The sequence below is a fragment of the Neolamprologus brichardi genome, chromosome 16 (assembly GCF_056152115.1).
Source record: "Neolamprologus brichardi isolate AB-2024 chromosome 16, ASM5615211v1, whole genome shotgun sequence".
NCBI lineage: Eukaryota > Metazoa > Chordata > Actinopteri > Cichliformes > Cichlidae > Neolamprologus > Neolamprologus brichardi.
The window spans coordinates 20,612,411-20,635,882 of NC_142119.1; the positions used below are offsets into that span (position 1 = coordinate 20,612,411).

Here is a 23,472-nt window from a genome sequence, read left to right on the forward strand (position 1 = left end):
AAATCCATTAAAAATTGATAGAAAACTCATATGAAGAAAAAGAGGTCTTTTGCTTTAACCAGCCTACATCAGTTTACTTCAAACAGCCAGCCAAATTTACTGTATGAAGCACCCTAGTTTCACCTAGTCAAAAACAAAGGACAAGGTGACTGAGCTAATTTGGGACACTGGGGTAAAACAGGCACTTAAACAGGGAACAGTGGAGCTGGCACTAAGTAAAATGAATGTAAAAGCATTGGAGGTGGGACAAGGGTCAGAGGGAAGGCATATTTAATATACAGGAAAAAATGGGGCAAAGAAAAGCAACTGGATTTGATAGAAAGGAAGAAATTTAATTCTCAAGACTCTGATTAAGTCAAATGATGATAACTGCTGCAGTAAATGTAAGAAATCTGCCGTCATGAATAAAAATAAATCACAGAGTTCTGGTAGCTCACTGCTGAGATGTATAATCTACATCATTCATAGTAAATGTCCTTTTTCCTTCACATAGATCCTGTCAAGGTTCGCTGGAGGACTCACACGCAGGACTCAGAGGCACAGTATTTATTACAATTCCACCAGGTGTATTTACAAACAGTGCAGAGGGGGTAGTGCTATATACAAAGAAGTGACAGGGAAAAAGGCTCCGGGGAAATCCAGGGAGGGAAAAGACACTCGCTCTTCTTCTGACTCTCTCCAGACACTCACACAAAGGAATCCACTCGGGGAATGCAGGGTCGGGTCCAGGGGATCTAAGTACAGAAAGAAATACACGTCAGAGGTTTTGCGCAGGGAAAAAGAGAACTTGCTCAGAGCCGGGCTGCACTGACGTGAGTCACACACAACGATCCAGCGATGAGTAGAAGCCACTCTCTGGCTTAAATGCTGGCTGCGCTGATGAGGCCCAGGTGTTTCCTCTTCAGAGGGGCGTGGGCCGAGGGCGTGAACCCACCATGAGTTCCGCCCTGGCGAGAGAGAGAGCAAGAGAGAGAGAGAGAGAGAGAGAGAGCGAGAGAACTACTAGTCAGCGGCCTGCTGATCCCCTGGCCGTGACAGATCCATTGTACAAAAAAAAAGAAATTTCTATATTAATCAGTGAAAAAAATTGAATTTTTCTGTTTTAATATTTTATTCATTACGTAATTAATATGGCGTGGTATGAATAGCCCACGAGAGAGATCTTTCTCAGCAAGAAAAGCTGTAAAAAAAATAGTTGCAGTTAGACATGAAAAATCTTTGCCCTCCTTCACATTTTCCACAGCCGTCTGGCAGACCGAATTGAACTTGCTGCTGTGCCAGAATAAATTAAATAAATACATAATTAAATAATTTAATTTGTCACTAATTAAATAAAATTTGAAATAAATAAAAAGATAAACTGGGAACTTCCTATCCCGTGCTGCGTTCTGGAGAATACCCCTCCAGCTCACTGGGTGGCGGTAATCTACCCGATTGTTAGTGTTAACCACCGAAGAAAAACCAGCGGCAGAAGAAGACGAAGAAGAAGGACCCAGAAGCAGCCCGTCTGTTTGTGTTTCTGTGGGACTTTGTATCAGTGGCTGATGTTTTGTCGACCTCTGTGGAAAGGTGAGGGATTAACGTGTCGTTGCTTTTTTCTTGCTGGACTCAAATCAGACTTTGCTTTTTTACGTTTATTTTACTGCGTTTAACTGACTGCTTGGTTTTAGAAAACACAGCATCGATGCTTTATTCTGTCATTTCAGGGACATTTCTTCTGCAAAAAGCGCTTTGTAGGAAGGATTTAAGGAAGAAGTCTTTCCACAGGTTGATTGTAGTTCCGTCACAGATTATGGATTTTAATCAGCAGACCATAAAGTAGATGGAATATTAACTTTTGCTACTAGGACAAGGTCCACTGTCCATTCAGCTTTTCGTGTTTTTATTGCTGTTCAAAGGTTGTTTCCAGTTGAACTTGGCCGGTTCCCGTCTATTAGAGTGACTCACTGCAGGTTATCCTTCTGTCACACTGCTGCAGGTAATGATGTGAAAATAGCATACGTTTGTTTCATGTCAGGTTCACTGACTGAGATGGTGTAGCTGATCTCGGTGTAGCTGATTCCTGCCCTCTTTATCACAGTGCAAAGACCGTGTTCTTTCAGCTTAGTTTAACCAGACACTTGGATAACTGTGTTCTTACCGCAGGGTCCAGGATGAGGAAGAAGCTCCTGTTGGATGTGGACTGTGGCGTGGACGATGCTCAGGCCATCATGATGGCCCTGGCTGCCCCCAGTGTGCAGATCTTGGGCATTACCTGTGTGCATGGAAACACCTCAGTGGAGAATGTGTGTAAAAACGCACTGCGAGTCCTGCAAGCCTGCAGTCACCTCGAGGTAAGATGCTCTTTAGTTGAACACTTATGTTAAAATCAACAAAGTAGCGTGACATTGTAGGAATTTCCTGGCCTCATGTGATAAGCGAGGTTGCATTTTATAGAATTGTCTAACAATGAGGAGTTGTTCCTCATGCCACATGACCCGATGCAGAAAGTGGACAGTTTGAAGGAGTTGGCTTTAGTTCTCTAGTTTTGTCCAAATTCTCTGAAAATGAAATCAAGCATCTCACATATTACAGTTATTATATTAAACCAGCTACTGCTTGTAAACAATTGGGCAAAGTTAAACATAAAGCACCTCGTCTCACTTAGAGGAATATTTTTGTTAATTCAGATTTGTCAAAGTGGTCAATTGTGGACATTTACTTAGTTTTTTATGCATGTATTCATAACATGAATAAAGAGAAATGAGCACACAAGTTACAGGATTTATGTTCACCCATTTCTCAAGTTAATCCTTCCACATGGAGATGTACCTTTGTACTTTTTTCCAAACATACAAAACAGAGGACTGCCAGTTTAGGCCGCTTCAGGATAAATGAGTAACATAAATCAGATGTTTTATTAATCCTCTTTACCTTGGAGGATGTACCAGGCTGTATCTGTTATTAAAATACACACAGCACGGAGAGCATAGTACTCTCAGTGGTGAGCCCACCTTTATTTTTATTGCCTTTTTATTGCTCCTTTATGCTGTTTGTTTTATAATCAAATGCTTTAATTAGAAATTTTATTTGAATTTCCCTTTGGGAGAAATAAAGATTTTTATCTATCCTTCTATCTATGTTAGGTTGAGCTCTGTAGTTCTGGTCACTCCGAATACTTTCAGCTTTTTGTTTCTAGGAGAAAGTTAATATATTCAGATGTCACTCCAGAGATAATTATTTTGGTTTTATTGATATACAAAGCTGAGAGGGCTTTTCCTCGCGATCAGCACTAACTAGCTTCCCTGCTAAAGTAAACCAATACTGTTCTTATTATGTTTACCACAGAATGACCATTGTCAGAAGGTGGAAGGTTTCTGATGGCAGGAAGGTCACTCACAGCACTGTTTTACCCCTGCTGAGAGGGATAAATCTGAAAATTAGGCAACTTGATTTTACACAATTTTTTTTCTTTCTAAGTGTTTGCTATGTAACATTCACACACATTCATTCTAGCAAATTGGGGTTAGTATCCTGCCCAAGGATATTTGGCACACAAACCTTCTAATGAGCAGATAACCTGCTCTACCACCCGAGCTACAGCCAGCCCAATTCACATGCACACAGAAGGTGTAATAAACTCTAAGAGTTACCCACTTCTTGAAATTCATGTAAGTTTTATAATTGACTAATCTGACTTGCTCCCCCGTTTACAACCTTGTTTACGAGCCACTCTGACCTCTCAGGTCATCAGCAGATTGTTTAACTGTTCCCAGAATGAAATCTAAGTGTGCCGAAGGTGCTTTCAGTTAGTGTGTTCCAGCTCTTTGTAACAAGCTGCTGACCTGAGATCAATTACATCTGTGCTAACACACAGAAACAGACTCAAAAGCTTTTTATATTTAAACCTCTGTGTTCAGCACATTGAGTTTGAACATAATGAGATGTGTTCTATGAATAAAAATGCCATTGCTGCTTAGTGGCAGTATGTTCTAGCTTGAAACAGAAGTCTGAATGTTACAGTCGCCTAAAAGCTGAAGTTGGTTTGGGAATGCTGATGGAATAAAAGCAGGGATGAATTATAACCGGTTCTGCGTTTGCATGTTTCTGCAGATTCCAGTGTTTAAAGGCGCTGCTATGCCGATCCTCGGCGACAGCGGCATCAGCTCGGGGCACTTCCATGGGAAGGATGGCCTGGGAGACGCTCCTGACTCCAAGGCTCCCGGTTTGGAGCTTGTTCAGAAGGAAAACGCTGCGATTGCTATGATCAGGATTGTAAACGAGAACCCAGGAGAGGTGAGGAATGTGTGAGTGATAGACCCTCAGAATGAGATTGTGATATTTTCCATATTTCTCCTGTAAGTTGCTGTCAAATATGACAGTCTGTCTTAGGGCTGTGCGATATGACCAAAATCTCATATCCCGATATAAGACATCTATCGTCGATAACGATATAAATCACAAAAATGTAACATTTTCTGTAAATTCTGTGAATCTCTGGCAGCTCGTCTTGCGGGAAGTGTTTCCAGTTGCGCGTCATGTAGCTGGAGTCGAGTGTTTTAACCGATGCATGAAACTATACATTTTTAGACATAAGTTGTAACGGCTGCCGTTTTCTTTGTGAGTATTTATTACACCGCGTGCTGCGGGGAAAAGCCTGTTCTAACGTTTGAGTTTAAGGTTTATTTTTTAGCACCTGGCGGCTCTTTTTTACTTCTCATCCGTAAACAATCTGCTCTTTCACGTGATTCAGTTTATTTTGAAAAATCTCAACAGGATCTTGAGCTTTATTGTGAAAGGTTTATGTGGAACATAAACAAGCGGACACGCGATGCTGTTACCGTCGTTGTTGCTAACCATAACGCATAAAAACAGGCGCTTGTCGTCCCTAGTGTCGTTATATTAAATATAAGAGAGAACTTTAAGAAATTAATATAATCATCAAAACCATGAAAAAATATTGCTGTAAAGAGTTTATTTTGCGACACCACGAAACAAACGATAGCGTAAAATGAAACAATAGACATTTTTATATCGTCATCGTTATATCGAACAACCCTAGTCTGTCTGCTCTCGGAGATGTCTGGGCTCCTCTCATCATGTTCGCTAGGGAAAGTAAACACATGACGTCGCTATGTCAGCAATAAATGTCATTAACACTTAAAAGGTGGAAAGCTCTCTGTGCTTGCACGAGTGTGCTTTTTGCAAAATTTTAATCCTTGTCTCCCAGGTATCTCTGGTTGCCACGGCACCCCTCACCAACTTGGCTCTGGCTGTGAAGATGGATCCATCTCTGCCGAGCAAACTCAAAGGCCTCTACATCATGGGAGGCAACACTGAATGTCAGTAAAACACTGTCGCTTCAAAAGTCTACATAGGGCCAGAGGATATAAACTGTTTAGGAAGAAACACACGTTAGAATGAATTCTGTGGTGTTTCCAGACAGATGTGACTAAATAACCAGTGAACCCATTCGAACAGCAGAAACAATTATTTAATTGATGGAACATTTAATTCGTTAGCTGTTGCTTTTCATTACCAAACTTTATGAAGTTTTCCAAGTATTGCTTTCCACACTTTCAGTTTAAATTAAATCTCAAAACAAAACAAGGTAATTGGATTTATCAGTAACATTTTGTTTACAACATACTCCATCAAATATCAACTGGTAATTTATTTATTTTTCACCAGAATTGTAATCTTTGTCTGTGCGGGGTTCTCATTATTGTCTCTGCCCTGTGTAATCCAGCTCGAGGGAACACCACAGTGTGTGGGGAGTTTAATTTTGCTGTGGATCCAGAAGCTGCATATATCGTGCTTAAAGAGTACCGCTGTCCCACCTACTTGGCCGGCTGGGAGTTCACCTGCTACAACAAGTTAACCTGGGTAATGCCTGTGTTTACACGTTTTAGCGTTTAGAAGTAGATTCATGCTACATGTTTGTCGTCAAGTGACCAAAACAAAAAAAAAAAAACACTTTTCTCTGCTCACACTTCAACAGGAGTTCTGCGATGAATGGTTGGCGCAGAACACCAGTAAAGCTCGCTTCATGAAGAAGATCTTCCACCACAGCTACCAGGCGGCGCAGACTGAACGCTTGCAGAAAGAGTGCGTTGCCGGTTCGGGTTTCATTTCCTGCGACTCATATGCAGTGGCTGCCGCCATAGATGATTCGTTCATCATAGAAAGCGACCAATACCCAGTCAGCGTGGAGCTGTCAGGCACGCACACCAGGGGCATGATGATAGTAGACACTGTGGGTTTCCTGAAGGACGCTCGCGAGGTTTGTCTCATGATGAAGGTGGACTTGGAGAAGTTCAAGCAGATGATGATGGCAGCTTTACAATAATATTTAAATTGGCCAAAAGCGGCACCTTTACAGGTTTGTTTTTATGGGGCGGGCAACATGGACGTCCAGGTTTGTGAATGCAATGATTGAGGGTCCAGGTCCCTGTTCGAGTATTAAAATTGACATAATTTCCTTAGGGATTAATAAAGTATTCTAATTCTGTATTCTGATCAAACCACCAGTCTTCCATTAGTCGATGATTTGATCAGCTACAGTCATGCCTTCATATGGAAGAAGAGTTGCGTGGCATGTAAAACACCCATTATTATGTGAAAGAATGCGGAGCCTAAAATAAAGAGCCCTGCTTAACAGAAAGTTTATAATCACTGTTGTGATCGGCCAGATCTCCAGCTAGGATTTTAGAAAGCCTTTATATTTCCTTCATAATTACTGTGATGGACAAGTGTTGCAGTTTTGCTACTGAAACAGACACATCCCATGATATCGATGCTCAGAGTTGATCATAAGAAGGGGAAAAAAGGTCTTGAATAAAAATCAGACTTATCTTTATTTAATGACACTGAGAGGGATTTAATACATTTGATTTTCATTCTTGAGGATTTGAGCTCACTCTTAAATGGACTCAAAAATGAAGAGTTTTGAGCCACATCTGTTTTTGTTTTGTTTTTTTAAATTATAGTCTAATTCTGAAGGCGTTGAACTGACTTTAATTGTGGAATGACCGAACTGTGAAGGTACATGGGGACGACGTCATGAAGAACTTGATTTGCTTGTTCTGTGACTGAAGAAACTGTAACAAGTGAGATATTAAACTGTTTGCAATGGTGGTCATAAGTCAGCACCCTGCATAGAGCAGAAACTGCAAGCTACACCTGGAACTGACTGACATAGCACTGCCTCTCTGTAGGACACCTCATTTGTATAATGTTTATACTGTAGACAAGTTTTCTATCAATCAGAAGTTCAATATAATGTTTTGAAACAAACTCTTGTCCATTGTAATCATTAATTTATTACAAGTGTTTGCATTTCGTTAAACACACATTCATCCAACATTTTTCTCCCAAGAAATAAAAACTCCCATCGATCAGAAGAGTTGTACAGGTTTTGTCCCCAGTCCTGCACTTAGCTTGATTAGTCGGTAATCCTGTTTTCAGTGCGTCACCAACTTTCTCAACACATGTCCACAGCAGGTATTTGTAACGCTGGAACATTCCCTGGACATCAATGCACGTACTCGGAGCTGCTTGAGCCCTAAAAAGATGCATCAGATTTCGCCTGGTTCCTCATTCTCCCTTCCTTCCTCTGAATCGCGACCTCGCGTCCAGCTGTAAACAGATGATCTTGGTTAAGTTTTTTTTTTAACTGCACAATAAGCCCCTATAAGAAATTAGAAAGCTCTCTGTTTTAATGACTAGTTGACTGTTTTCTAAAACTCACCATTGACCTCTTGCACTCAAAGAAGGATGTCTGCAGGGCTTTGCAGTGGCCTTCCTTTAGACACTCACTGGGTTTTTTTCCCTCCTGAAAAAATAAGAAACCACTTCATACACTGGGCCCTTCCCATTAGTAAAATGTGCATTATATCCACACTGTATATAAACACAAGTATAACTGGCATCGGTGATATACCATTAAACACTGGATCCTCTGGACATAATCACCACCTGTTTTTTTTTTTTTCATACAACCTCACAGTGATAAACATTTTATTTCACTTTGTGAACTTTCTTTTTTGATGATACTTGCTATGGAAGTCATTACCCCGGCCTCAGGGAAAGATTCCTGTGAGGATTCTTGGAGTCATTTCTGACAAAATATGTAGGGCTGCTTTCTTTCATCTGCACAATATCTCTAAAATTAAAAATATCCTGTCTCAGGGTGACACAGGGTGCATTTATTATTTATAGGCTGGACTGCTGTGATTTATTATTATTATCACGCTGTCCTAAAAAATTCCCTGAAAAGCTTTCAGTTAATCCCTGCTGCAGCGAGGGTACTGACGGGGACTAGAAAGAGCATATTCCTCCCTTTTCTTCATTGGCTCCCCGTTAAATCCTTCTCACACAGAAAGTCTTGAATCGCTTGGATCTCAGACTGTTAATTTACTTGTGATTACAGGTATTTTTAAAAGTAAAATGGGAGGCAGAGCCTGCAGGCATTCTGATCCTGTTTACCCAAGTCTTTCACTATTCCACAACCTCATGGTGTTTTCTATCAAGGTCAAGAAAAAGACGAAGTAGTTGTTATTTATTTATTATATTCGACCACAGCTCCGGTCAGTTAAAGGCACAAAAAACCAAGCAAACATGTATTTTGGGGAGACTGCGCCGACTTGGCTAAAGTGGTGCTGCTAATTCTTGTTATTGGCAACATTTGACAACCCAGCGAAATGACGATTGTATGACAGGTGTAAGTTTTAAGGTAAACAAGTGTCGCCAACCGACAGAAAGAAGGACAACCAATAATAATCTCTGGTAATATGTAACTCATATAGTTTCTAGCAGCTGTTAAACTAAAGCACTGTCTATGGGCTGTACTCGGGGACAGTGGGTAGGCTACAAAACATGGCTAACCTCAGAAATCTTTCACAAGTATTTCTTTCCCGCGCTTTATTTATGGCTCTGACTGTCTCCAGATTGTCTTTTAGGTGTAACAGAATTGATTGCTTTGGTTTTAAGCTAAGCACCCTCAGCTAGGGTACATTAACTTACCTTAACAACACAGTCGTGCTGAAGGAGACATGCCTTAAAGTCTTCTCTGATGCCTGCGCATGCTCTGTTATCCTCCTCTTTGTCTTCGTAATATTTCGGCATTGTTCGGAATTCAATTTAACACCAGTTATCACCGTACTAGTAAACTAACAAGTGAGAAAAATCAGCTAGTTCACAGCACTAAAACCGATGTTATTATGAAAGCTGTAAGCTACCATCTTTCTGAAATGGCATGATGGGGAAACGGAAGTACTCCGTGAAAAGCTATGCATGCTGGGAACGATTGTAGTTTTCCTTGTATGTTTTGTATTCATCAACTTGCGAAAAGTTAACACGCCGGACTTTTAGTTCTTATTTGCAAAGTTTTCAATGTCTTCAATTAAACCCGGTGATGCAGATGACATGAATAATGCAAGTAGAACAAAATCAACACAAAATGGCCATGGCTCGTAACAACCTTTAGCATTTATTTGGGAAGATGTCCAATGAAAAATGATGTAAGTCAAGCATACACATGTACACGATGAAGGCACATGAACTGATGGGTGTTTGGGGGTGGGCGGCAGCTGTGAAGCAACACTCCTTTCCTGTTTGCCTTCTACTTTCTACAAATGCAGGAAGGAGCGGGGTCCTAAGGATCAAATAACCGTTTCATGCCGTTTACATGCATTCAGTTTGTTTAAATATGGATGCAGCAAACTCTCAAAACAGCAACTTGAGTTGCATTTTCTCCCATCTCCTCTGTAAATGTGAAGAATGTACCACTTTTCTTTAGTCAGCTCAGGTTTGATCAGGGGGCAGAGGAGCCTGCTATGACCCAAAAGGCATTTTTTTTAATGAATTACAAATAATAATAATGCACATGAACAAGCGTGATTAGTTAATTAAAAAATATTCATATTGATTCCACCAAAAGGCACTTCACTACCCCCTTGAAAAAAACCCTTTTAACAAGTAAAAATGAGTGAAGTTCCACTAAAACAGCTTCCACTCAGTAAATCAGCCACAAATACAAGTTGATTTCTAGAAACTATCAGAGAGGCAAGAGGAAGTAATAGAGAGACATAAATTGTTACTGTATTTATATATACAATCAGTGGCACTCTCCACAATTATCAGTAGTCATAATATTATGTCCAATCAAAAAAAACTGACACATGACTGGACAAACGAATTGCAATGTGGAGGAAAAAAAAAAGTGGGAAAAATGGAAAACTGGATACAGCGATGAAGGCTAAGATTGTAACAAAGAAAGCAGTGCAAATCACGCCTTTTCAGATGGTCGTCTGGCACAAACCCTGCTCATTTACCACTTTCAGCATAACACACAATTATTGTCGTTGACATCCAATCACTAATTGGACTGTGTGGGTTCAAAATATTCAAAACATTAGTATATCCAGCAATTGACGTGTAGGCAAACGTGAGCGGGAATAACGTTAAATACTTTCAAGGGACCAACATATAAGGCACATATTACCAATTTTGACCCACACCTACAGCTTTGTTCAGCAGATTTCCTACGATCAAGTTTTTTTTTTATCAGTTCCAATAAATTAGTTATGACATTTTGCGTCAAAAGGAGAGAAACAATAACAAACTGAACCAAGCTATTTGTACTGACAGAGAAAGCAACTGCAAGTAGCTGTTATAATGAAAATAATATGTACAATAGCATTTAGAAAAGAAAAGAAAAACGCACAAAAGTACACAAAGACACAGACTCTGAACTACCATAAACATCTCTTGATAGAATAAAAATATATTTTACCTCTTGTACAAATTAAAGATTTATTTCAAATAAATTAAATCACCTTCATAGATCGTCAGTCGTAGCTGTAATAATATATCAATATAACAATATATTCCTTCAGGAAAATGGTGCCAAGGCAATGTCCGATTGATTTCCTATAAATGGACACTGAGGTCATACACAGCCTGTCAGATAAGAGGTGTTGGTATTCATTGTCTTCATGGAGTAGGGTAGTTACCACTGATACTGGCATGTGGTCAAAGGTGTCACCGTCTGGTTACAGGCAGGATCTTTTTAACGGTAAGCTCATCCTGAGTGTGTGTTTCAGGATAAGCTGAGCATTTAAATGGAACCCACACCTTTCTAGATGGAAACATTTTTTTCTAATGTTTGGGCTGGTGTTGATCTGGAGCTCCGTCATCTCTGCAGAGAACAAAGAGCAACTGGCCACTAGTGATGACAACATTCTTGATCATGGCAGGCTTCGCTGAGGCGCTAGTGACAGTGCAATGCCCCAGCTCGCCCAAAAGGTGGCAGCATTGAGTAACTGAAGGATTTGGCAGCATCTACACCAGTGGCCAGGTGACCGGTTCTCCCCCAGATGCTTGATTAATTTGTCCCAGTATTTTTTCTGATTGTTTTAAAAGCTGCTTAACAACAGAGCATGGATCAGAAGTCCTCACACACTCCGCTGTTGTTTGTCAGACAGTAGTATTCACATTCTCACAAATAAACGAAGAGCAAAAGAGTGAGGGAGAGGAGAACGAAGAAGGGGAGAAACAGACTGATGAGAAGCAAAAATAACAAGGTATATTAGGGAGAGCGGGGGACAAACAGGTGGCGTTCGTCAAACAAGCTCGGACGAGCAACTCTAAGCCCTAATGACTTCACTGCTGGTCGCTAGGTGCCAGGGGCCCTGCATAAGCAGCCTAGGGGGGGCTTTGTTCCCCAGGGGCCATCACTCACGTAGGCCCTCAGGACCGTTCAGCTTGTTACCCTTTTTATATGTATCTGTGGGGGAACAGGTACAACCATGGAGTTAGTGCATTGATATTTATTGTTTATTGTGCAACACATCAACAGATGGCAAGTGTGATTGGCTTACTTCACTGAGAATGGCCCACACAGCAGAGTCCTTGAGAACCGAAAGTCGGAGCGCAACAACAGGATTCAGGGAAGGATCTACAGCCCCTTCAGCCACACCCTTTTCAAACTGACCTGTGTGTTTAAATAAACAGGCACACCTCAAAACTTGTAAGCGATCAGAGAGGCAAAAAAGAGGTTAAATTTACCAAACCTTAACTGATTTACACATATTTTCTAAACCAATATGCTAAAGCTAACTAGAAAACATGTATTTAAACAGCATGTAGCAATTCATTACATTCACATACCGATCCTATAAAAGCGATCTTCAGTTCGCTTGTACTTGTCTTTGGTCTGAAGTCCACTTTCCTAACATAAGAGGGCAACAACAGATGGACAGCAGAATGAAATAAAACACTCATCTTATAATCTTAATGATGACTCTCATTTGAGCTGCATTCAAAGACATGCTGGCAACAGTTCTCAAAGCGTGGCGCACAGTGTCAGAAGGAATCACCTCTGGAAGAGTATGCGATTCTGTCACACTCACATTCCTGTCAATAATCAATACCCCACGTCCCTCAGAGCAGCCATTCGATATAATCTAATCAGAGCCATTCACACACCGCACCAGAGAAAGGTGGCAGACGTGTGTAAGAGTCTGTGTGTGTGGGTGTTTTCATACCGAGACGGGCAGTATTTCCACTGTGGTGTTCTCGATCTTGTCCCCTGGGTGCTCCTGGTTACCGCTGCGAAACAGGAACCTGCCAGTCAAATCAAGCACATGTTTTAGTGCCGTCATTCATGGATATGCATCTCTGCACTTTCTTTCTCCCCAATGGTACCAGCCACACAGATGCACACAGTCTGTCAACTTGGAGCTGGGAGCCAAGACAGCTGAATTTGGGTATGCAAAAGTACACAAACCCGCTGCACGCTATATCTGAGCTGAGACATCAACTGGGTACAACCAGCTTGGTTAAAATGTCCAGGCTGGTGTTTCTTAGATTTCATATTCAAGCCATTACTATTATTTTTAAATACTATAAAATGCAATATTTCTGTCTGCTCTGCTTAAACCTGACAGTATAGTTATTAGCCTTGTTCCCTTCCTACCCTCACTCCACAGAGAGTAGGAAGCCGGCCTGAGAATGCTTAATTTAGAGTACTCTCATTAGCTCATCCCGTTCCTTGGATTTGCACTGCACAGAAAGCACAAAAGCTAAATCTGAATAAACACTATCTCTAAACTTGATCTCTAACCTTGGGGTCAAGGTCATTTTTATTAGATGCACCTATGGTATTAATTTGAAACTTGAAAAGTATGACACCTTGTTCGAGTTATCGCAAATTTGGATGTCCACGTGGCTTGCCAGTCGGGGCGATAAGGGGTAAAAACTAGGGGTGCAACGATACTCGTATCGATATCGAACCGTTCGATACAGTGCTTTCGGTTCGGTACGCATATGTATCGAACGATACAACATTTTAAATTTATTTTATCAACTTTCCTTCTGACGGTGCTGTCTGTGTTGAGCGCTCAGTGGATCTGCGCTCGACAGTGCAGCCTAGGCGGAGTAGTCGAACACAGATTCACTGAGCGCAGGGCAAGCTAGCTAGACAGAAGTTAAGCTCGTTGCAACATGGCAAATTGAACCTCCCCCACCCTCATTCAGATCTGGCGTTTGGAACTATTTTGGTTTTCATGTGACGTATGACCCTGAAGGTAAGCGTGTCATGGACAAAAGTAAAACAGTATGTTGGATGTGCCAGCAATGCTCAATTGGTGGGAACTAGTGTGTTAGCGCAGTTAGCTCGTTAATGTGTTGACGTCTTCCAGCCCCACTCATGAGGCGATCCGCGGTAGCTCGTTAACGGAGATTTGCCGTGTTGTGACCTTAACGTCATTTCAGATTAACGCTGACAGCACTAGTGGGAACACAACCAATATGACTGCACATTTACTCTGACATCATCCTAGTGCAAAGACAAGTGGAAGCAGACAAAAACAAGTACGCATGCTACAAACTTTACCCGAGTCATTTAGACAGCCGTTAGCACATGATTCTCCTTATGGGGACCTGATATGTTTAATATGCTGCTGAGAATATAGCCCAGAAGAAGCGTATAGTATAGCTTTTATTTTGGAAAGAGACATTTCTCCATAATAAACTCTCTTTTCCAAAGATGAGTGATTCCTCAATCAGATACAGGGCTCGCAAAATCGCTAGCCCGACGTCCTGGGGCTTTTTTCCAGTCGGGCTACCAAAATCTATCTCTGCCCTGCCCGTCGGCCTATCGTAGGAAGGAAAAATATATGTCAATGCTTTTGCATTCTTTCGGAAATGTAGCTGGGTAATTATGTCATTGGCATCGGCCACTGTCAATATGTGACATAGTGAAATCGCGTTTGAATTTGCGCTTGTTTTTTGCTTTCACTTTGCAATCGCGTGAACTGTGTATAGAAAGCGACAGTACTGATTGGTGAGTGATGATAATTTGCGCACCAATTCCTCTGACATCGTCTTATCAATCGTTAGCTTACTATGCAAACATGACAAGTGAAATCTCCTGCAGCTTAAACATGTGAGAGGTTGATCGCGCAGAGAATCGCTGAGCGTCATGTGAGTGCGTGTGTAAAAGCAGCAGGATATATATTTTAGTTCTGCTGAGCCAAATAAGACAGGTCAGGGTGAAGAAGTGACAAAACGGAAAGGTTATGACAAATCAGACTATAAGGCAAAAAGAAAGTGCAGCTTTATGGTTTCATGGACAAAAGAATTTCTGTGGCTGCAATATGACGAGCTAAATAACCAGGGCTGCACATAAGTGGTCCGCAGGTGCGCATTCGCTGTCAAAATAAAAACCCGCACAAGATAAGAAGTTGCAACGCGTGTTTGCGTACATAAGATTTTAAGGAGGAGGACAGACATTTGTTTAGAACTTTTAAAGATGTCGAAGAAGCTCCTTTAAACAATTACTGTGATGTTCCTCCACCTCCAAAGAAATGTCAGAAGGAGTCCGAACCACAAAAGAAGCGCGTATTCTCGGAAAAGTGGTTGCAGGAGGTGAGCTGGCTTCAAACAAATGATGAACGCACAGAGATGTGGTGCAGAATGTGCCGTGAAAATTTAATAAATGACAAATTAATAAAAAGGCATGAACATTTTTTTTGTATCGAAAAAATATCGAACCGTGACACCAAAGTATCGAACCGAACCGAACCGTGAATTTTGTTGTATCGTTGCACCCCTAGTAAAAACCACACAAATAAAGCAGCTTTTTATTATTTACCTCTCTATGCTAACAGGCCTGTCAAATTTGAACAGGATATAGTCTCCAGCAGTAGGAGTGATGGCCCAGAAGAAATCCTCCCCTAGATACGTCTTCTCCAACGTGTGACCCTGATAAACCTGAAAGAGACACGCTCTTTTATTCCTCACATCATTTTGCATATAGCTAATTATATTTTTTATCTGTAATTATTACTAATAACTATACAATGAATACAAAGGTACCAAAACTCCAGAGTTATACCTTCATTGAAGTGGAGACCTCAGCGGGTGGGTTAACATGCATCTTGTGCAGAAGGGGCTTCAGGAAGTCCTTGTCCTACACAAAGAGGAAACAAGTGTTTCTACACAGGAAGACATTTCAACTGCTGTGGAAAATAAACACCCGTGACTCACTGTAAGTTTCTGAATCTTTCCAGCGAGAGAGGAATGGAGCCCCACGTGCTGAAATAGGGAAGGTCTAAACCGTACACGAAGGCTGGACTTCTGCCTCTCACAGTGTTTCTGGGGGGGGGGGGGAGTGGCAGGAGAACAATGGTAAGACCTATTTTTGCTAGACTACTTCTCTCATTCATACAAGTAGTAGAAGTAGAATGCATACCGCATCTTTTTCAGGATTGCAGACTTTGACCCACAGAATATGGTCCAGCAGCCAGTCGATGGGCTTCTCTTTGTAGAACATAAAAATGAACTCAACAATAAGGTTCAAGTCTGGAGCCTGGAACATTTTTCCTGTAGGAAACAAGTTTATAGACATTCATTGATCCTCCACAGAAGCTCATTAGCAACAAATTATCTGCAGCAAGATGATTAAAGCATGAAAAGGGCTCAGGGGACTTTCTGGTACAGAGTAAACAAGAGAAAAACAGAGCAAATCAACAGGAATTAATACAGCAAGAAAGTGAAAATACTGTTTTGGAAACCTCAATTCTCTAAAAATCTTAAAAGGCATACAACATGAGCTAAAGACGTACCCACTCCTTATTTACTTTTATTTTTTCCTGCTTATTGCAACTACCTAATTTTCATAGTGATCAATATCATTTTCCCCTTTCTTTACTGGCTGCTCCCAATGTGCGTCATTTCATTTCACTGTTGTTATAATCAAGTGCTACAGGATGGAAATGCCTTATCACAAATGTGTTTTTGCTGACTGTGCTTTGTTTTGACAGAACACTGGTGGATGCTCAGTGCTTAATGCGTAGTACCAATGAAGCCAAGCTGAGAGAACTCCAGGATCATCCAGTCTTCTGAAGAGAGCTGCAGGGCAAAGTTCTTCATGGTGGCAAAGTAGTTGGGCTTGGCCACAATGTCATCCTCCAGCTAAACAAACACACACAGGAAAATCAGACAGTAAAACAGAAGAAACCCTTAAAGTTTAAGGCTTTAATTGTGGCATAGAGGGTGAGTAGTAGGAGGGAGACTCTTCTATTTTCACAAAAGCACAGCTCTCTGAGCTCAGTTAAGAAACACTTCTGAGTTTGCGCACTAAACTAGAGTAGCGCGACGCTATGCCAGGCAGTACCTTTTGCCTTCAGGTGAGAGCACAGTATGGAAATGACACATCGCACAAAGAAGACAGAAAGATAAAAGATCACATTCAGTTTTGAATGGCTTGTATAAGAATTTCAAATCCCATATGTGACATCTACTTTAACTTCAGGGCTGCAGAAATCTAAGAGGATCAGCCTACTAAGTAAACCTAGCTACAACAATAAAGCATAGTGCCTCTGTAAAATGACCAGGTTTTCATTGATGAAAAAATAAACCTGTTTCCTTACTATACATGAAAACGGGCTTTCACATTTGCAAAAAATACATCGCAGTCCATCCAAAACTGGGAACTAAGTGTGTAACATTTTGCATAGTCAGTCTAAATTGTTGAGCACAGTACATTTCCAGTGTGATACATGTTTGCCTTGGTACACCCTGTCATTCGCTCTGCTTCAGTTCTTATCTATGAGCTATAGCATGCTAGTAGGATTAACTGTTAAATCTGGGCAGACACCATCCAATTTTAATTACGCACTACACGTTTTAATCGGCCTCCCTGTAAGGCCAGAGCCAGAGTCTTTTCTGCTGGCAACAAACCAACAATGACGTGAAGCTCAGAGTGAAAGTGAAAGAGGTCAAAGGCTTACACAGAAATTCCAATAAAGTTTATTCAACCAAGATGACTGTGTCCGCAGTGTTGCCATAGCAGAGAAAAGGAGAAAGTTTAGTCTTGGAAGTCGATAAAATAGAATAATTTTAAAATGACTTTCAGAGCACGTAAAGCCTCACTTTTGATTCTAAAGCCCAAACTGGACTGTTGGATAAAACAGATAATCAAAGGTCAATATGAATATGTTGCACTGTTCTTCTTGATGAACTTTTTTTTTAATATTTCTATTTTTAATGTTTAATAAAAACAATGAAGATCAGACAGGAAAGTAGAGTACATGTACCGAAAGGCCCTGGGTTCGAACCCAGGCCAAACCAGTAACAAACCAATACCAGAACTGAACAAAGTGTGTACTCAGCTTTACATGCTACTGCACCAAAGACATACCTGGACATAATAAACTCCTTTGCTTACAGCATACATCATGAGGAAAGAATAATCCAGGTTCTGCTTTGTACGCCATCTAAAAAAACATTAAAAAAAACAAACAGATTATTGTATTTTCTTCTCAGGAATATTATATATGTGCACGAAGCATGTCAGACACTTTGCTTTACATGCAGAAAGCAAAGCTGTAGTCCCGGCTATACACAAAGTTGCAGCAGCAGACTCTGAATAATTGATGAACCAAACTGTCACACTAATTGTTTGATCTACATGGTGTTGCAGATTGACTGAAGGCAGCAGGCATTCTTGTGTGGGAGGTGCCTCAGGGTACACATGCACTGTCACATATACATACACATACTATTAATAAAAAGATCAAGAGAAGATACAAGCTGAGGGCATGGATGCACACTCACACAGAAAACAAGTGTGTAATATACAACACACTACAGCGAGCATGTTCAACAACGCACTGTACTATTTATATCCCCATCACAAGCATCAGTGCTAACAAACACCCACAAATGAACATAACACACAGTCCTATTATTCGAGTGTGTATTGTAAGTCTTCACAAGTGTTGGCTCAAACTGCACCATGAACAGATTTTTAATGAAGCCAGTTGTTAGCCTACTACAAAGCGAAGATAAGTAGGGAGGATAACAAGAGCTGAACACTACAGAGAGACAGAGGCAGAGGGTGCTGCTGCTGATGACCTTGATCTGACTTTGAGAAATGTCTGTGGAATACTAAGTACCTACGCAACCTACCTAAAAGCTCTCGCCTGCTCTCTCCCCTCCTACTTTCCCCTGACTCATCCTTTATAGTTTTCTGCAATCCTCATCACAGCTCTGCCCTATTTCATTCATTCCCAGGGCTGATTTCTCCACCGTTTCCATAATAATTTCCATCACATTTTTTGCCCTCATTCAGTGTCACAGCTCTGACTTCCATACCTGACTCTCTCTTTGGAGTCTCCAAAAGTCTCTTTGAGGTTGTTGAGATCGGGGTAATAGGAAGCTGGTGGGGAGATCACCTCCAGCAAGCCTGAGCTCAGCTCTGTAGAAAACCTGGGGAATGAAGTCCATTTGTGACATCAAATATGGGACACACACACACGCATTTACAGTCTTTTCAGTCCTTAACAATATTTATACTTTTTTGTTTATACCCATCAAAAAAAAAAAAAAAAAAAGCAGAAAAATATACTCACTCTTTCTCCAAGCCAGCAACCACGCTGTGAACGTATTCCAGGTCAGTCTGGATCGATCATAGCATAAAGACATATCAGACACAGAGACCTTTTAGAATCATTTTTCTTTCACTGTGCAGAACACGGTGCTATGACTCATGGTTTATAAATGCGAAAATCTCACCTCCCCAACAAAGACTATAATGACACAGTCGAGTTTTTCCTCCGGTGACAGCTTGTCTATTAGCGAGCGCAGCGTCTCTGACAAATAAGACTTCACCTTCCGCTTCACGGTGGGGATCCCCATCACCATGGTAACTAGGAGGAAGACAGAGAGAGGTGAGAAACAAGAAGAGTCCAGGGCTGCAGAGGTGGCGGTTTAATCAAGTGGACCCAAAACCAAATAAAGTTTGCTGTTAGACAACAGGCCAACACTGGCCTGAAGCCACATGAACAGCACTTCATGCCCACAATGACAGATGTCAGTGGGAAGGATGACTGATGAAGACGGCTTGTAATGCATCTGCAATACCATGCTTTGTGTTCTTAACGAAATGTTCTCTTTAATCAACACTAACTCAAAGGCAAAGGGTCCCCAAATTACTGTGTGAAGGCAAAAACTAGTGGACTTTAGACATAGGCTAAAATAATATATAAACTTCTATTATGTGGCATTAATTTCAACATTGGATCTGTAGAACATTCTTAAAGTTAAAATAATAATCATTAAAAAAAAAGTAAGGCAGGGCAAAGCCAAGAGAAATAAGGAAACAAAGCCACAAAGTAGAGCTGATGATTTAATCATATACTTTTATAACTTCATATATTCTAAGGTTTTGCTTTATATGAATAATCTAAAAGTTATAGTTATGGTAATATAAAAACAAAATTTCACATTTTGATAAGCTGGTAAACCCAGTCTGTTAATATATGGCAGCCAACCTAAACTGTCATCAGTTAATTTACTACATATGCTGGGAGAAGATTAAAAACAAACAAAGAAACAAACACCAGTCACAAATTATGAAGCTAAGTAAGCCCTCAATTAGAAGGAGACGTGACATCCACAATAGAAATGACATCAACTAACATTACATTTAGCTGTTCAACATTAATTAGATCGTTAAAACATTTATTAACATTTGTTATTAATATCTTAACAACATTAAGATCATTAGGAAATTTAATTGTATGACCTCTTTATGGCTGATATTGCACAGGGTTATTTTTTTATTATCGAGATATTTGCCGATATCTACACCAGACTGAAAGCATTTTATTTTACTTTGAAGGACACAAGAATCACCTTTTCTGGAGAACACGATAATGAGAAAATGAGTGAGCTGAAAGTGTACAGCAAGCCCACACTGGTGTGAAAGTAATCAGGCTGGTTATCTGACACACAATTTGTGTTTTCCTGCTTTCCTGCTGAGGAAAATTAGTGAAGACAGCAGCACGAAAATGGCTATTCATCTGTATGCCCCCTTTTTTATGTTCAGCTTTCTATGTCTATATTGCATATGTTGTATTTAAATCCCAGATTCACACATAAAGGAGGTTTGAGGCATTTTACATAAGATGTACAACGATGTCCAAGAGGAAAACATCCCAGAGCTCTCTGGGAGCTCCCAGAGAGCTACAGTGCTCATGAAAGTTACAAGAGATCTCTTAGAAAAAATTATGACTGAAGTGCACGTCATGTTGTGTGCATGAACCTGTGTGTATGCAGGGGTGTATTTGTAGGGAGCACCATGCTAACTGAGCCAATGTGGGGACACGAGGGGCTACAACAAAAGCATAAAACAAACTTGAGGTGTGGATAAGTGAGGAGCAGAGTGAGACTGCTCCAGAGCGTGGAGAATCTGTCCCAGTTCTGCTTTGTGTTTTTCACATGGAGCTCCATGTCATATAGCGACACCCACCACCACTACCAAGAAAGTAGGTCGAGGATGAAAGGAGAATGTGGGAGGAAGGAAAAGAGACAGAGAGTGGCAGAATAAGAGAGGATGGCAGACAGTGAATGAGTGATAATGCATGCGAGTGCAGCACGAACAGGCCCGACTCCAGCATCGCCCCTCCCCATGTCCCTTGATCAGCTCGCCCGCATCATTCTGGCACCCTTTCATCTCCTTCATGGAAAAAAAGCATTTCTGTCTGCTTCTGGCACAGCAGTGAAAGGACCGCGTATGACAGAGCATGCATATAAGAAAAGCAGGTCTTCAACTATATCTACAAATAAGGCATTATTTGTTCCATTACTCTCCAAGTCTGGGACAAAAGGTATATGTACACTTATGTCTATATTTTATTGGACAAATGCACAATTTTTCTACTTTTGCATCTGTTCACTGTCATAGTGAACTTTAAAGTCAACCAATCAATATGTGACAAAGTGAAGCCTTCAAGCTTTAATTCAAGGAACTTCCCAAAATGTTTAATTGACCTATTCAGGAATTTCAGTCATTTCCCCTCTTTTTTTTCTTCTTTTTCTTCTTTTTTTATTTAGAGGATACATATAGAATACAAATATAATAATAAATAAGTCTAGAATCCATGGACATCACCAAGTGCTCTGTTTCCTCGCTTAAGATCTTCTGCCAGGCCTTTACTGCAGCCACCTTTTATTGGTGCTTGTTTATAGGTCTTTATTGCTTCAGTAACTAAAAAGCATGTCATACTGGGTTTGAGATAAGATGACTGACTTGGCAACGGAAACTCTTGGGTTGGTTTTGTAGTATGCACTGGGTCATTATCCATTTACTGAGAAGCGCCTTCCAATCACTTTTCCAACATTTGAAAGAACCTGTGCAGACAGGATAGCCCTGTATACTTCACAATTCATCCTGCTGCTTCTATTGGCATGATCAGTAAACACCAATGGCACGGTTTCAGGGCCAGCCATGCATGTCTATGCCATAGCATTGTCTCCACTAAGCCTGACAGATGAAAACAAAAAAAAGCTTTTTAACACTTGCCTTGGGTTAAAATCTGCACACGCCCTGAACTGTCTTTTTTTCATCGGCTAATTTAGATAATGCTTCAAAATAACTGCCTGCAGACGTTCCAAGTGACAGGATGTGCTCTTTAGAAGGACTTTGGCTGAACCCCAGTCCTTGGTGTGAAAGTGGATATGACTGAAGCAGATATGACAGGATGTTAAAAATCTTTAGAGCTAACACGAAATTAATTGGTTTTGTGTTGTTTATTGAAATGGTAAATAAATGGCAAATGGCCTGTATTTTGTAAAGCGCTTTACTAGTCCCTAAGGACCCCAAAGCGCTTTACACATCCAGTCATCCACCCATTCACACACACATTCACACACTGGTGATGACAAGCTACATTGTAGCCACAGCCACCCTGGGGCGCACTGACATAGGCTACCGGACACTGGCGCCACCGGGCCCTCTGACCACCACCAGTAGGCAACGGGTGAAGTGTCTTGCCCAAGGACACAACGACCGAGACTGTCCGAGCCGGGGCTCAAACTGGCAACCTTCCGATTACAAGGCGAACTGCCAACTCTTGAGCCACGATAATGAACTACGATCCCAGCTAAGATCCCACTGAACACAGACTTGATATTTACCACCGCTTTACATGGTTTATATGAAAATGTGATCCAGGCAAAAGAGCAAAGAATAAAACATGCAAAGATGTGGTTTGTCTAGTATTGGTTCAGCATTTTGTTGAACCAATACAAAATGCACGCCTAGTTTACAGAGACAAGCAAGGCAGCGTCAAACAGTATCGGAGAGATCTGTGAAGCAAGTTACATTTAACCCTCGAGGTAATTTATTTTACTTTTTGTTTTTTCCAGTTGTGAGGAAGAAAACAACAGCGTGTGTGCTAAGAGAAACACATAACTTCCTATGATCAACAATCGAGCAGCAACAGAGATCACTGTAAGAAATTTCTCATTCTGGGAAAAAAAGGATGAAAAGAGGTCTTCAAGTGTAGCCTGTGACATGTTAAATAGATGGTCAGCAGAAGCAAATACTAGTGTATAACTGATGTTGCTTAGCAACGGACAAAGCAGTCATTGTGTAACGGCACAAGATGACAAGCAGATGACTTGCTAAAGGCTACATATGTGTGTCCCGGCACGGCTCCTTTTACAGTTACACTGTTGTTGACTTTTGTCTGAAGGGATTTCAGGCAGGTCTCACTCCAATCATATAGGTCTCAGAGGTTCCCTCAACGGTTTCTTTCTCTCATCCTCATCTCTCATCCTCGCTCAGTGTCATGTCCTAATTTTCATAGCTATAATTATCCCAATGTCAGATATGCTTAGAGTAGCAAAGAAACAAAAGGAAGAGTTAAAAAAAAAAGCTAAGATAGATTAAAAATAACAAACTAAGAAAAGAAGGGGCATTAAAGGCATTGTTGGTATCATGACACAAAACCTCAGCAGCCAGCCAAGTATGCCATATGACATGCATGGTTAGTGGAAGGGCAGAAAGCGTGTGTGGAGTCATTTGTCTCTGTGACACACCATCCGCACAGATCAGCGACTACTTCCCAGCAGCAACACCTCCAGCTCATTTGTGCATTCCAGTGAAAACAACTGACAGCCCTTTAGAGGGGAAGGCTG

The 23,472-nt window shown here is 40.9% G+C and overlaps 3 protein-coding genes across 4 annotated transcripts in view; 1 reads left to right on the forward strand and 2 right to left on the reverse strand.

Moving 5' to 3' along the window:
* Window positions 1-1,462: 1,462 nt before the first annotated feature.
* On the forward strand, window positions 1,463-7,376 carry si:dkey-4e7.3 (nucleoside hydrolase). 2 transcript variants are annotated; one of them, XM_006788286.3, is made up of 8 exons: window positions 1,485-1,569; window positions 1,707-1,767; window positions 1,899-1,978; window positions 2,146-2,333; window positions 4,093-4,275; window positions 5,210-5,321; window positions 5,729-5,865; window positions 5,981-7,376. In XM_006788286.3, exons 1-8 carry the CDS (start codon window positions 1,545-1,547, stop codon window positions 6,326-6,328), a joined length of 1,134 nt encoding a protein of 377 aa, XP_006788349.2. In that variant the 5' UTR covers window positions 1,485-1,544; the 3' UTR covers window positions 6,329-7,376. The 2 variants fall into 2 exon arrangements, with proteins under 2 accessions (XP_006788350.2, XP_006788349.2); XM_006788287.3 differs by lacking the exon at window positions 1,707-1,767 and having other exon boundaries at window positions 1,463-1,569.
* On the reverse strand, window positions 7,279-9,247 carry coa5 (cytochrome C oxidase assembly factor 5). The gene is made up of 3 exons (XM_006788285.3): window positions 9,004-9,247; window positions 7,730-7,813; window positions 7,279-7,617 (listed from the first exon to the last, which is right to left on the reverse strand). Exons 1-3 carry the CDS (start codon window positions 9,103-9,105, stop codon window positions 7,576-7,578), a joined length of 228 nt encoding a protein of 75 aa, XP_006788348.1. The 5' UTR covers window positions 9,106-9,247; the 3' UTR covers window positions 7,279-7,575.
* An 821-nt stretch (window positions 9,248-10,068) lies between these two features.
* The window catches only part of mgat4a (alpha-1,3-mannosyl-glycoprotein 4-beta-N-acetylglucosaminyltransferase A), a 31,626-nt gene continuing 18,222 nt past the window's right edge, over window positions 10,069-23,472 (reverse strand). The window contains exons 4-16 of the mRNA XM_006788289.2: window positions 19,063-19,196; window positions 18,900-18,946; window positions 18,643-18,756; window positions 17,687-17,762; window positions 16,344-16,458; window positions 15,737-15,867; window positions 15,532-15,639; window positions 15,380-15,454; window positions 15,137-15,255; window positions 12,528-12,606; window positions 12,151-12,211; window positions 11,862-11,974; window positions 10,069-11,767 (exon numbers count right to left, since the gene is read on the reverse strand). Coding sequence (XP_006788352.1) covers window positions 11,741-11,767; window positions 11,862-11,974; window positions 12,151-12,211; window positions 12,528-12,606; window positions 15,137-15,255; window positions 15,380-15,454; window positions 15,532-15,639; window positions 15,737-15,867; window positions 16,344-16,458; window positions 17,687-17,762; window positions 18,643-18,756; window positions 18,900-18,946; window positions 19,063-19,196 — 1,199 coding nt within the window. The 3' untranslated portion in view covers window positions 10,069-11,740. The remainder of the gene's footprint in view (window positions 11,768-11,861; window positions 11,975-12,150; window positions 12,212-12,527; window positions 12,607-15,136; window positions 15,256-15,379; window positions 15,455-15,531; window positions 15,640-15,736; window positions 15,868-16,343; window positions 16,459-17,686; window positions 17,763-18,642; window positions 18,757-18,899; window positions 18,947-19,062; window positions 19,197-23,472) is intronic.

What these genes read in the sequence shown, in the direction of transcription:
- si:dkey-4e7.3 (XM_006788286.3), top strand. Translation starts at nt 1,545, where the DNA reads ATGTTTTGTCGACCTCTGTGGAAAG. An exon ending in AGGAAGAAGTCTTTCCACAG is followed by an intron (nt 1,768 to 1,898) that starts GTTGATTGTAGT and finishes TGCTGTTCAAAG; the next exon opens with GTTGTTTCCAGTTGAACTTG. An exon ending in AAGCCTGCAGTCACCTCGAG is followed by an intron (nt 2,334 to 4,092) that starts GTAAGATGCTCT and finishes ATGTTTCTGCAG; the next exon opens with ATTCCAGTGTTTAAAGGCGC.
- coa5 (XM_006788285.3), bottom strand. Translation starts at nt 9,105, where the DNA reads ATGCCGAAATATTACGAAGACAAAGAGGAGGATAACAGAGCATGCGCA. An exon ending in AGCACGACTGTGTTGTTAAG is followed by an intron (nt 7,814 to 9,003) that starts GTAAGTTAATGT and finishes TTATTTTTTCAG; the next exon opens with GAGGGAAAAAAACCCAGTGA. An exon ending in TTGAGTGCAAGAGGTCAATG is followed by an intron (nt 7,618 to 7,729) that starts GTGAGTTTTAGA and finishes ATCTGTTTACAG; the next exon opens with CTGGACGCGAGGTCGCGATT.